Here is a 13,163-nt window from a genome sequence, read left to right as displayed (position 1 = left end):
TAAAAAAAAAAACAAAAACGCATGTAGTGATTGGGATTTCCACACCTACAGAAAAAACTCGTGATAAAAAAGATAATCTGGGTCGCCATGCCTCACTAACAAGCTGGGTGACCCTGAGCAAGTTGCTGAATCTTCTGAGCCTCAGTTTCCTCGTCTGTAAAATACGAACCAGGAACAGCGCCAGCCTCAGACAGGTGTGGTGGGGATCCCGTGAGCTAACAGGTGTAATCGCTGAGCGCAGCCCCGACACATAGTAAACGGTCTCTAAAGGTTCACAATCGGTAGCACTGTTACTAGTGACTTGCAGACCGGTCGGTCACTCACTCAGACGGTGGCCAGCCGGAAACTCTGTTTCTCCTTTTCCCATTCGTCCATGTTGGCAACAGGTGCACAGCTCATTCTTGTGAGAATGGACCAATACATCGATAAAATGGCAAATCTGACCCACGAGAATATGTATCTGGTCCTAAAAGTTGTGCTTGGTTTTGGTGAAATGTGACTGAAAACACATTAGCAAAAAATATTTTTCTGCCCCTTCTTTCCCTCAGTTCAGAGCCAAGGATCCCAACGGTCTCTTCAGACACGCTGCTGCTGTGTGTGGTTATTTCACCGTGAGACACAAAACAAACTTGCCAAGAAGGCAAGGATAAGGAAAAGTAGCCTGGGGAAACCAACCTTCTTGTCCGTATCAGTGAACAAGACTAAGTTTTAAACTGAATAAAAACGTACACGAGGGGCGCGTGGGGAGCTCAGTCGGTTGAGCTACCGGCTCTTGATTTTGGCTCATGGTTCGTGAGTTCAAGCCCCACGTGGGGCTCTGCACTGACAGAGCCTGCTTGGGATCCTCTCTCCTGCTCTCTCTGCCCCTCCCCTGCTGGCTCACACACTCTCTCTCTGTCTCTTGTTCAAAATATAAATAAACTTTTTAAAACAGCGTATGTGAAAAAAATAATTGTACGCAAGCATTTCACATCTAAGCTTCTGAGAAGAAACCGGCCCAGACTCGGGTGTTTCCCTGGGAGCAAGACTGCGCCCCTCGCTGTGGGTGCCCAGGGCACAGAGCGGACACTCGGAAAAGACCAACATGTGGGTGCAAGACAGAGAATCAGCTTTACAGAGAGGTCGGCACCCATCAGATGCCTGTCATCACGGAATCAAAGAACATCAGCGACATGGAAAGAACTGAGCCCGGGAGAAGCCGCACCCCTGCCCGAAGCCACGTAGCTATTCAACGGCAGAGACTGAACGTGATCTGTCAGCCCGGGAAGATGCCAGGCTCTCGCGCTGCCGCAGGGCTCCCCGCGGAGGGCAAGTCTCCTGGCCTCTGGGAGCTTTTGAAATATACGTCGGATGCCAGGAGAGATATTGTGGGTGCTTCTCTCCACATGTCCAACCGGTATTTACTGCAGGGAGATCGTCACCTCCCCCTTCATTACCGCGGGAATTACGGAACCACGGACTCTCTCCACCTCGCCACTCAGGCCTCAGAGACGACGGATCTGCTGGCTGCCGCAGGAAACCCTTCCCGTGTCTGCGACAGCCCTCAGATTCCACCTCGCGGGTACATCGACAGAGCTTCCAGGCTGCTCACGTGTATGAAGGCCTTTTGTTGAAGAAACGCACTTTGTAGTTTTGAGGAGCTGGGACCTCAGTTTAGAGACTGAGGTAAATGCAGTTTGAAATCGTGACTTTTAGACACAGCGTTGCATGAAAAGCTCCCACTCTACCAGGTAACAAAACCTTCTCGATAAGATGCCAAGGGCCCGGCACCTCCAAAGGAGTGAGCCAGTCAGAGCATTTGTGTCTCAGTGCGGGCATAGGCCTGGATGCCATGGCCACGTGGCCTCAACGAGACCCCAAGGAGCTTGATTCAACCCCACTGGTGTCACAACTCTGACGCACAGAGAGGGCAATCAAGTCGGGGGTCCCAGGTCAGCAATTTGCAAGCAGAGAGAGGAAACCAAGCACAGCTTGGATGGTATCGTGCACCTGCCCCAAACCCCTCAGCAGGTCCCCACAGCCTGCGGTGAGACATTCAGAATCCTCACCAGGCCTCCCAAGACCCTTACAACAGGGTTCCAACCTGTCTGCCCTCCTTACTCTCTGGCTCCCTGCAGATACTCTGTTCTAGACCATCCCTACTCTCTGGCTCCCTACGGATGTGCTGTTCTAGATTAACCGGACTGTTTGCTCTCCCTGAGTAAGACAACCCCTGATCGCCTCCACACTTTTGCACAAGGTGTCTCTCCCCCTCCCTCGCTGCTCCAACTACCCCTCCCACAGACACCAGCTGAAGGGCCACCTCTGCTCTAGGGCCTTTGAGAATTGCCCCTCCAGCCTCCGAGACCACCTCCAAATGGAAGTGGCCTCAACTACCCTGAGACCCTTGCACTGTGGTGAGCACCTGCGGTAATTATTTTCTAAACAGTGGGGCAGGGATCTGGGACTCCTTTCCTGCTGTCGGTCAACATCGGCAGAGCCTCTCCTGTATGTCAGATGCTGTCCTGAGTGCCTGAGACACAGAAGTGAATGAAGTCCAGGTTCTTGCCTACAGGGGGCTGACGGCCCAGTGGATGAGACAGCGCTAGCAGGGAGGGTCATACGTGGCACAGTGGCAGCCCATGTGAGCGCCCAGTGGCCAGGGAAAAACGAATGACAGCGCTTTGAGTTTGGAAGTGAAATTTGTTCACTGGGCAGAAAACCAGAGAGTAAGAGAGGGTCCTTCTAGGCAGAGGAACATTATACACAGCAGTGCCTAGCACAGGGTGTGGACGGGCACACGGTATCTATTGAACGAATAAAGCAAAGGCCTGGAAGGTTCTGGCACTGTCCCAGCCCCCGCCTCATTACCACCTGCACTGACTCAGTGCCTACGTGGCTTCCATCCAGCACAACAAGCCCTGACGTCAGGTCCTCGGTTTACCCAGGACACTGAGGCTTCCAAGGCCCCAGGCGCCGAAGCTGTGCAGTGTAGAGCCCCGCCTGCGATTCAGGGGGGACGTGCTAACGAATCTGGCCTCAGGGACTGACTTACAGGGCAAACCCTTAGCCCTCTTCCTGTGCGGTGCCAACCCTGCAGGCAAACCCCCAGCAAGCGCACTGGGAGGGAGACTCTGGGGACAGTGGGGCTCGTGTCTCTCTATAAACCTGGTGTTAGTCCCCTCGGGGATTTGGTCTTAGTGGCCCCAAATGAGGGCCCTTTGTCCTCATTTCCAAAAAACAGCCTGGAAAGAGCCACGGAGAAGTCACTTCGGGCCAACTCGGGCCCACGGATGCTCTCCAAGGTCTTAAAGAATTGAAGCGAGTTTGCCTTTGCAGGACGAAGCGTTTCTCTTCTGACAAAGTTCTTTCCCCCCTTCGTCTGGTCGTCTTCTCAGTTCCTCCCCTTTCTAGCTCAGGCTTTTTCTGTAATACTTGCATTGGGTGCGTGCTTTTTCCTCCTAGCTGAGACTACAAAATCTTGCTATTGTTCTGTTTCTTTTCCCCTTGGAAACAATCAAAAATGAAAATCCACATTTCAGAACAGTGTCTATTAAAATATACACCTTTTTTGTGGACAAAAGCAAAAACAAAAAAGAAAGCCCTCTGTGAGGGCTGGTTTTCAGCTCTGTGGATCACAGGAACGTCGGGAGACCTCTCCTCCCGCCCCCTCCCCACCCCCGGCCCTTTCACTTGGTGACTGGGAGTGAGTCTGGGGTCAGAAGCAACTTGTTGAAGGAATGCCTTCGTCTAAAGCACTGCTAATCAGTGTGGCCCTCCAACCGTTAGCAAGGCATCAGCTGGGAGCGTGTTGGAAACGTGGAATCTTCCGGACCGACCCCCCAGACCAACCAGAATCTGCCTTTCGGTAAGATCCCAGGGAATGGGTCTGCCTGTCAAATCTCAGAAGCACGGGTGCGGAATCAAGGGATTTGCTTCTGTGACCACCCTGGAGCCTGCGCGTGGGTCTCTGCCCCGAGGAAGAAGTCTCTGTGTGGCGTCCTCCGTAGGACAGCCCCACCACCCTTTGCACCCAAACTGTTTACTCGTGGAGGAATTATGAAAAGACGATCCTCTCCCAGAAGCCACACGGGCAGCCCGAGGGAGTTCAAGATGAAACCGAGGTGGGGGCTAGCCCTTCCGCGGTGCGTGAGCGCCTGAAAAGGCCCAGCTCTGAACTCAGACGGGACAGGCGACGCTCACCCCGTCCTCCCTCAAGGCTCTGGACGCCGAGCGCGACGGCTTCTCCCTCCAAAGACGCGGTAACGGACGTGTGGTGTGACCGGACGGTGACTAACCTGAGCCCGAGGGGCCGTGCTGAGCACTGAGCTGAGATTCTTGAGGAGAATCTCTGTGAGCACGAACAGTAGCATCAGGGGCACAGCCACCACGCTGCAACCAGGCCGCCCTCCGAGCTCACGCTTCCAAGGACAGCGGTCGGGCACTACGCAGATAAACCCCGATATCCCTTGCTCCGAGGGAGAAATGGGCCCAGGGGATGGAAAGAACTCATGGACCTGGTTTGAGAGATCAAAGCTTGAATGGAGGGGGGAGGGGGGAAACAACAGGGAAGGAAAAGGCCCAGCCCCACGCGTGCCCTCCTGGCCCCCAGAAGCTATGGCCACAGCCCCAGCAGGCGGCACAGCTCCTGGCCAGCGGCCCCTTTGCCCACATCCTCTCTGAAGAGAAAACCTGCCTGGGAGACTTTTCTATAAATACAAGAGCACCAAAAACGTCCCCCCTTGTTAGAAAATCAAACAGCCCAAACCCCGTCCCCAGGGTAAGGCGAGCATCTCGTCACTAATTCTGAGACCAGCACGTCCCAGAAAGTCCTTGATGCTCCAGAAGTCTTTCCGACAGCTCAGCAACATGCCCCAGCTAGGGAGGACTCTGCCATAGAGCCCACCTGTTACCCCTCCCCCACTTTTGCTAATTTGTTACCCATGCCTTCCCTCTCCGCCTTCATTCTCTGAAACAGCAATATTTGAAAACAGGAAATGGCTTGCGTATATCAATCAATACCTGCTTTTCCACCAATTATCGTTTATTTATATACGAACAGCAGTTCAGCTCCGGAAACACGAGCCTGCCCGTCTCACAGGTGCGCAAGCGCTCCCAGAAATGCGGAGCGGGCAGCGATGACCCATAGCGATGAGGTCGCAAATGCAGACGAGGGTCCCCATCTGTCCTCCTCCTCCCCTCCCCCATGAACCCCAACAGCTGGAGATGCGCCACTGAATAGGAGACTACGATTTTTACTTCGGCCAGCTTCTGCTGCACACGGCGCCCTAGACCTCACTCCCCGTGACAGACCCCGAGGAGCAGAGCGCGCCCCAGCGACACACCTCCGGGAAGCCCTGCACCCCACCCCGCCCCTACTTCATGCAAACGGAACACCCCCCCCCCCCCCCCCCCGGCCCAGGAGAGAGAAAGTTAACTTTCCCACAACCCGGTCCCTCCGCCGGCCTGGCCCGTCCGCAGGCCCCACACGCTCACAAAGGGGGTGCCCCCAACTCTCGCCTAAACCCAGGGGCTGAAACCTGGGGCACAGACAAGGGGCAAAGGGCCACAAACACGCGCTAAGCACGAGGCACCCCACTCCCCTCTCTCGCTCTCTCCTGGCCGAGGGGGTAATAATGGGCCAGGTTTATGGTCGTCGTCCCCTCCCCCACCCCAGAACCAGGGGCCAGGCCCGCGGTGGGGGAAGCCCCACACAGATCGCGGGGCGCCTCCGGTCGAGTTGGGGAGCTCCGGGGGTCGCGATCTGAGGGTGGTCTCAGGCCGGCGGCGGGCCCTGGCGCGCGCCCCGCAAGTCCCGCCCGGCGCCCCCGCCCCAACACCCCCCCCCCCCCCCCCGGGCCCTGCGGTCACTCACCGCCCGTGAGCTGCGCGGGGCCGAAGCACAGCGCCAGCTGGAACCACAGGACGGCGGCCAGGAGCCGGCGGGGGGGCGGCGGCTGCGGCGGCGGCGGCTGCTGCCGCTCCAGGCATCCGTCTCCGGGGCTCGGCTTCATTCCATGATGCATCGTTCCTGCACCGCGGGCATCCGGCGGGCGGGCGCCTGCAGCCGGGAGCGGACGCGGCGGTGCCCGGGCCGCGGGGCCGCCCCCTCCTCCGCCGGGACCCCCACCCCGCCCCCCTCCGCCTGGACCTGAGCCCCCCACCCCGCTACCCCCACGGGACCCCCCCACCCCGTCTTCCCTCCGCCGGGACCCCCTCCCCCTGTACCCGAGCCTCCCCCCCACCCCCGCTACCTCCCACGGGACCCCCCCCCACTCCATCTTCCCTCCGCCGGGACCCCCTACCCCGCCCCCTCTGTCCGGACCCGAGGTCCCCACCACGACTCCCCACCCCGCCCCCCTTCACTGGGATCCGAGCCCCCTCCCCCGCACGCCCCCGCCACAGGACCCCCTACCCCGCCCCCCCCGCGACCCCCCACAGGACCCCCTACCCCGGCCCCTCGGCGGGGATCCGAGCGCCCCTCCTACAACGTCCCATTGGACCCCCCCACCCTGCCCCCCTCCACCGGGACCCGAACACCCCCACGACCCCCCACGGGACCCCCTACCCCGCCACCCTCATCCGCCGGGACCCCCCACCCCGCCCCCCTCCGCCGGGACCCGAGCCCCCACCCCACGACCCCCTACGGGACCCCCTACCCCGCAGTCCTCCGCCGGGACGAGCCCCCGCCCCACGACTCTCCACGGGACCCCCCACCCCGTCTCCCCTCCGCCGGGACACCCCTACCCCGCCCCCTTCTGCCAGGACAGAAGCCCCCCCAACAAGACCCCCTATCCCGCCCCCCTCCTCCGGGACCCGAGCCCCCCCAACCACTCCGCACGGCACCCCCAGACCCCGTCTCCCCCCCCCCCCCCCCCCCCCCCCGGCCAGGACCCCCATACCCCGCCCCCTTCTGCCGGGACCGAGCCCTCCCCCCAACCGGTCCCCAGGCGCGCGCAGCGGGAGGCAGCGCCACGGGGCGCCGCGCGTGCGGACCGCGGGGGAGGGGTGGCCAGGCGGGGGTCGCGCCGGGACCGCGGCCGCCAAGTCCGCAGCCTCTCCGCGTCCCCAGGCTACAGGAGCACTTTTCCCGGGCCTATGCGTGTCTCTGTCGGGCATCTCGCGGCGCTGCAGCGGGTCCCCGCAGCGACCCCCACCCCCCACTCCGGCGTCCGGCCCGGGGTCGCGGGGGTCCTCGCGCGCCGCCCCCTCCCCGGCCACGGGCTCCCGCGCTCACCTGCGGGGCTCCTCGGGCAGCCGCCTTCCCGCCTCCGCCTCCGCCCCGCGCCGCTCCGACCCGCATCTGTGCGCGACCTCTGCCGCCGCCGCCGCCGCCGCCGCGCGAGCCAGACGGAAGCCTCGGCGGCGCCCGCCCCCCGCCCGCGCCCCCCCTCCGGCTCCCGGGGCGCTCGGGCGCGGGGGGTGGGGACGCCGGCCCGGCCGCGCGCCCGCCACCTGAGCTCGCGAGAGCGGCGGCGCGGCCGGGGGCGCGCGGCGGGGGCGGGGGCGCGCACGGGCACGCGCACTCGGGGCGGGGCCGCCGCGGCGCCGCGACCAATTGGAAGCCCGCGCGCCTGCACCTGCCAGCCCCGCGGCCTGCGCGCCCCGCCCCCCTTCCGGGCCCTGGGAGTAGGAGGCCTGTCCCCCGGAGGGACGCGCGGCCCCCGAGCCCCTGGCCCCCGCCGAGGCTCCGCGTGTCCCCTTGGGGCCCGCGTGGCGACCCAGGTGGCTGAGACACTCCCCTCCCCGCACCGTGGCGTCTGCCTTTCGTGCAGGGCAGGGGGCGCTGTCCCGCGAGGAAAGTGGGGGCTGGTCCGTGCAGCTGCAGAAGGCTGGATACAGGGAGAGGGGAAGCTTCTCGAGTGGTGGGTCGCAACCCAAGGGGGTCAGGGTGTTTGCTCCCGGCGCTTCAGGGTGCGCCCCGGTGCAGATCTTGGCACACAGCCCCCCACCCGCGATGGTGCGGCCCACCCCCCCCAACCCCACCCCACCCCCCACACTCCCCCCTTTCCCCGTCCCCGTCCCCACTTACCCGCCTCCCCTCACTCCCCACTCTCCCCCCATCCCCGTCCCCACTCTCTCCCACACACTCCCCCCCACTATCCCCCCATCCTCCTCCCCACTGCCCCGCCCCCCACACTCCTCCCCCACTCACCCACCCCAGTGTGCCCGAAGACTCCCGCAGATCCCTCCCCCTCCAGAGGCCTGGCCTCACTCTAGTTGGGTGGACGAAGAAGAAGGTGGTGCCAGCAGGGGGTCACATCAGAACCCGTGACAGACACCCCGTTATTCTCATGCAATTCGCCAACCAAAAACTGTATTTCTTATACTGCCACCAAATCGTCCCTTGCTTCTATCAGCCTTGCCAAAACTCACGTACTGATGGTCCTCAGGAAATTACAGTTTTTACTGTGTCGTCTTTCACTGGGAGTAATTTTAACAAATTCTTCCAGGATAGTTTAACTTTTAGTAGATAAATCAAGCTCGGTGTCTGTATTTGTTTATTTGTTTATGCTTTGTCAAACAGATGACAGTTTTTGGGGTTTTGACTGGCGCACGCTGATTCCTGCGACCCTGTTCTCGGGGGTCTGGAGCCTTAGCTGGGCACCCTTCCCCATTTCTGAGGTCCTATGACCGACCTCCATGATTTGAATGCTGATTTCACTTTTTCCCTCGGTTAATTTCGAAAGCTCTTCTAACAGCCATGGAATCAACAAAGCTGGGGAATATTTGTTGACGGCTGTAGGAGATGTATCTGAACACAACTGAACTGGGTCCTTCAGCCAGAGAACAACCCTTTTGCACAGAGAGTATCAGGGCTGAAAGGAACATCCAAGTTTATCTGGTGGGAACAGGGGGTCTAGCTGAGGTCCCCTCTCTAACTTTTCCAACAAGCGGCCAGCCAGCCAGCCCAGGGGATGCTTCCCGAGGAAGCCAGCAGCTCGTTTAGAAAAGCCTCCTGTGTCCTGAAATGAAACCCACCCACAGCTTCTGGTGCTGCCCTCCCGGCCCAGACAGCTAGATCGAATCCGCCTTCCTGAAGACCGCTGTCGGTGCGGATGCCTTTGTGTGCCCCTGGGCCTCCGTCTCTGGGTGAAACGCCGCCACAGCCCACAAGACCATCGCTGGACTCCTCGCCGGCCACGTGGCCTCTCTCTGGATGCGACCCAGGTTCTGACCAGCCCATGGCAGGGCTGACAAGTCATTTTGACTAATTTGCTTAGGATGCTTTAGTGCATCCTAAGACGACAAACATTTGGGCGGCAGCTGCAGCAGACCGTTTGTAAGTTTTCTACGGTGTCTCGTGTCTGCTGGGGCAGTCGTGACCAAATCCCACCCACAGACGTCCGGTTTCTCACAGTCCTGGCGTCAGGGTTTGGTTTCTTCAGAGGCCTCTCTCCCCAACGAGTAGATGGCCACCTTCCCCCGGGGTCCTTGAGCTGTCCCTCTGTGTCTCTCCCTCCACATCCTCTGCTTGTGAGGACACCCCCCCTAACGACCCGATTTGAACCCTCTCCGAATGTAATCACGTCCTGAGGCGCTGGGGCTGGGGCTTTGAGGGGACACGATCCGCCCGAAACGTGTCGCGGCAAAATAAGTGACAGGTGAGCATGAGGAGGATGAAGGTCGGTCCATTGACTCAGGAGCACCCGGGCGCAGACCGGGGTAAACTCCACGCACACCTTCCACCAAGCAACCGCCCTGGACACATCACGATCTGGACTCCTCCCGAGAAGAGGAGCAGCATGAGGCCAGCCGGCGTGCGGGCCCGGCCAAGTGGGAAAAGACCCCTCTAACCCTCTTCCTCCCTCACGGAGGCGTCTGCCGCAGAACCAGGGCTCCCCTCCCAAACACAACCGTATTTCATTCCAGGTAGATGAACTGGGCACCGACTGTGAACGGAGCACTGGCTGGGCGCTGGGGATGTGATGGTGAACAAGGTCGCAGATCCGCCTCCGAGAACTCGCCGTCTAGTTAAGGACGACGTGCTAAGGGAAAGCGCGTATGCTCCATGGTGTTAGGTGCTGGGCGGAATGATAAACACGTAATGATAAATATTACATAGGTAACATGACGTGCATGGGACAAGTACACATCATTAGGGAGGGAAGAGGGGGGTAGGTCCCCGGACAGGAGGGGTCCTCGTAGCAAAGCATCCAGTACACTCGATGACTCACTATTCCAGGTGGGCGCATCCCTGCTCCACCTTCAGGGACCCTGATTCCCCCAGTCACTGCCCTGCCGCCCCCTAAGATAACGTCTTCGTGTGTAGAGTTGAGGCCAGTCGCGGGCCTGTCCCGGGTCCCGCCTGAGGGAAAGGGGGAAAGACAGCAAACCCACGGCAATCGTCTCCTTTGGGGCAAGCGACAAGTCACACAAGTTTGTTCTCTCGCAAATCTCGCGTGGGTACCGAGTCACGTGGCTGCACCGGGCCACAAGGGGAGCCGGGAAATGTAGTCTTTGTGGGGAGACTAGGTGACCAGAACAAAGAAGAGCGTGGACTGGCGCGGTCGGGGGGAGCCACCAGCCCTCACATGGTCTGTGCGAGGAAACAAGTGGGGATTTCTTAATAAGGTAAGCAGGGGAGCCCTCCTTGGGGGTGACTTCCAAGAAAAGACCCGGACAAGGTGAAGGAGTGAGCCATACAGTTTTCTGGGGGGAAAGCATTTCCAGGCATCAGAGACACAGAGTCCCTGTCACCTGCAGGAAACAGGAGGGACATCTGGGGGGCTGGAGTCGGTGGATGGTAGGGAGACTGGGGGACTGAGGTCGCAGAGGTGGCCTGGCCGAGGTGGCCTTAGAGTCCTTGGCCGTGACCCTGCCTCTCCTCTGAGTGGGCACAGGCCACGGGAGGCTTGTGAGCAGGGAAGGGACGTGATGGGTCTCGCATTGTGCCAATCCTGTGTCCTGCATGTGGTCCCCCCTGCCCCCTCCCGAGCCCTCTCGGGGCCCCCAGGCACCTGCACGGCCCTCACCCCCTAGACATCACCTCCCCCACAGAACCTTCCATCCACCCCGCAAGACTGCACGGTGTTGGGGGGAGGGGGGTTGCCTGCCAGGTGTCGGGGCAAGAACAGGCCTGCCTGCATGGTCCACCTGTGGCTGAGCACACAGTCTGGAGCACAGAGGGGCAATCAGGATGTTTCTCTGAATTAATTAATTCGTATTAGAAGGAGACGCCTCCCCGAGACTGACAACCCGAGACGAGCCAACTGACCTCCTGTCTTCTCTGTGGGTCTCCAGAATCCTGCACATCCAGGAAAACACACAGCCGACCACAGCCTAAGAGCTCAGAACTTGCTAGAACATTGCACAATGGTTGTGTGTGAACGCGGATCTAGAATTCTCAAAGCGTCTGATGCACCTGCCAGCACCCTCAGGGAGGAGACGAGCTGTGGCCTGGGTGGGGACAGTCACCTCGCACACATCCTGCCACCCATGCAAAGTGTCTGGTGGGTACTGCTCGGAACGGAGGCTTCGGGAACGGAGAAGATGCCATCCTCGTCTTCAACGAGTCTGTAGTCTGCGGAGACAGCTGACAAGTCTGCGATTAACGTCACCGGGCAGGTATGGGAAAGCACAGAGGAGGGGGTGTCCTGGCAACGGACCCTGGAGGTGACCCCGTAGGTCATATGAACGTGTGCATGAGGGGAAGGAGGGAAGAGGGGTTCAGGGGTCGTCCCAGGCGCAGGGAGCAGCCCTTGTGAAGACCGGGGGGCCGGTGGGGGTCAGGGTGGGGCAGAGACCAAGGAGAGAACTTAGAAAGCAGGCCGAGAAGCAGCACGGAAAGTTCCATAGTGAGAGGGCTCAGTGAGGCGTGCAGGGGAGCTGGTGTGTAAGACAGAGATGGCTGTGTGTGCGGAAGCGGGAGTGACTGGGGAGGGGCCGCAGAGACGTGGAGACCCCAGCAGCACCATCCATCGCAGCACAGCGACGACCACGGGCGCCGTTTTCACCCGTCAGACCGACTACGGATGCACGTCTGACAACATCAGGTGTTTGGTGACGACGCAGGGAGAGGGGTCCCGGATCCCGCAGGCAGGACTGAGAATCGCTGTGTATTAACCGTGTCTTTGTCTTCTGTGCTGATACATGGACACTGGGCCCTTGCCGGCCCCAAACATTAGGAAGGAGACGATGTCAGTGCCCGCCCCGCAGGACGCAGGACGGACAGATCACACCTGGGAAGTGTCCAGACAAGCAGATCCGGGCACGTTCGCCGCAGGCGCTTTTGCGACGGCGGAAAATCGGGAACAGCCTGGCAAACGGCATGACTGAGGTGTGGGCACCGGGAGGGTCGCTGCAGCCCCGAGGGGGGGGTTCGTCTCCACGTGGGAGCCCGGGGTTGAGTAAGCAACTCGTGGAACCAGGTGTGCGGCGAGATGTGATTTACGGGGAAACAATACCGTACATTTTCTGTGGAAAAACGTGAGCACCGAAGAAGAGAGAGACGTGATGGACGGCAGACGGGGTCGAGTCCAGGCCAGCGAGAGCAGGTGGAGTCAGCGGGGAGAGGTGGTCCGAGGTACTACCGTTGTATTTCTATGACTTTTATTTTGTTTTCATTATTTAATTTAATGTATTTGGATTTTTTTTTTTTTTTTGGTTATTATGGATTGCTTAGGTGATTAAAAATTTATCTGAGATGCAGAAGGTGGGGCGCCTGGGGGGCTCGGTGTGTTAAACCTCCGACTCTCGATTTCAGCTCAAGTCATGATCTCGTGGTTCGTGGGATCGAGCCCCGTGTCAGGCTCTGCCTCGAGCGTGGAGCCTGCTTGGGATTCTCTCCCTTTTTCTCTCAAACAAATTAAATTGAAATGAAAATGCTAACCCGGTTTGCCACTTGGCAAAAAGTCAACCTCTTCGTCGGGCTGTTGGGGTGGCGGCTCCCATCTCTCCAGAAGTTTCCCACCCTGACCACATCCCCAGGAGCTGGTGGTGGTTCTCTCCTGGTAACTAGAGTAGGGTCGCCTGCCCACCGTGGCAGACGGCTGACCCCGTACTGGGCCAGCACCACTCCCGTAGCTCTACCCCCGCCCCCAATGCAGGGCAGGCGCTGACGCGGAGGGAGGTACGGGGACAGCGGGGTGGATCGTCTGCTCCCCGGTGGTCATTCCGGAGCTTGGGCAGAAGGCGACTTTGTTGTCCGCACCACATGGCTTTCCAGAGCCTCTCGTAAGACT

The 13,163-nt window shown here is 60.1% G+C and overlaps 1 protein-coding gene and 1 long non-coding RNA gene across 6 annotated transcripts in view; one reads left to right on the top strand and one right to left on the bottom strand.

Moving 5' to 3' along the window:
- The window catches only part of SUSD4 (sushi domain containing 4), a 90,863-nt gene extending 83,427 nt beyond the window's left edge, over window positions 1-7,436 (bottom strand). For 2 of the 3 annotated variants that reach the window (XM_045453320.1, XM_045453322.1), the window contains exons 1-2: window positions 7,217-7,436; window positions 5,855-6,040 (exon numbers count right to left, since the gene is read on the bottom strand). In XM_045453320.1, the coding sequence (XP_045309276.1) occupies window positions 5,855-6,005 (151 nt within the window). In that variant the 5' untranslated portion in view covers window positions 6,006-6,040; window positions 7,217-7,436. The remainder of the gene's footprint in view (window positions 1-5,854; window positions 6,041-7,216) is intronic. The other variant, XM_045453321.1, reaches the window with a different exon arrangement.
- Window positions 7,437-7,620: 184 nt separating this feature from the next.
- On the top strand, window positions 7,621-12,630 carry LOC123585318. Of its 3 annotated transcripts, none has more exons than XR_006706060.1 (3): window positions 7,621-7,844; window positions 8,994-9,150; window positions 9,853-12,630. It is a non-coding gene; the product is annotated as an uncharacterized LOC123585318 (long non-coding RNA). The 3 variants fall into 3 exon arrangements; XR_006706059.1 differs by lacking the exon at window positions 7,621-7,844 and having other exon boundaries at window positions 8,140-9,150; window positions 9,853-11,547; window positions 11,907-12,630; XR_006706058.1 differs by lacking the exon at window positions 7,621-7,844 and having other exon boundaries at window positions 8,140-9,150.
- The last annotated feature ends 533 nt before the right edge of the window (window positions 12,631-13,163 follow it).

The sequence above is a fragment of the Leopardus geoffroyi genome, chromosome C3 (assembly GCF_018350155.1).
Source record: "Leopardus geoffroyi isolate Oge1 chromosome C3, O.geoffroyi_Oge1_pat1.0, whole genome shotgun sequence".
Lineage (NCBI taxonomy): Eukaryota > Metazoa > Chordata > Mammalia > Carnivora > Felidae > Leopardus > Leopardus geoffroyi.
The sequence above is the reverse complement of the archived record's forward strand: the minus strand, read 5'-3'. Positions and strand labels throughout refer to the sequence as shown.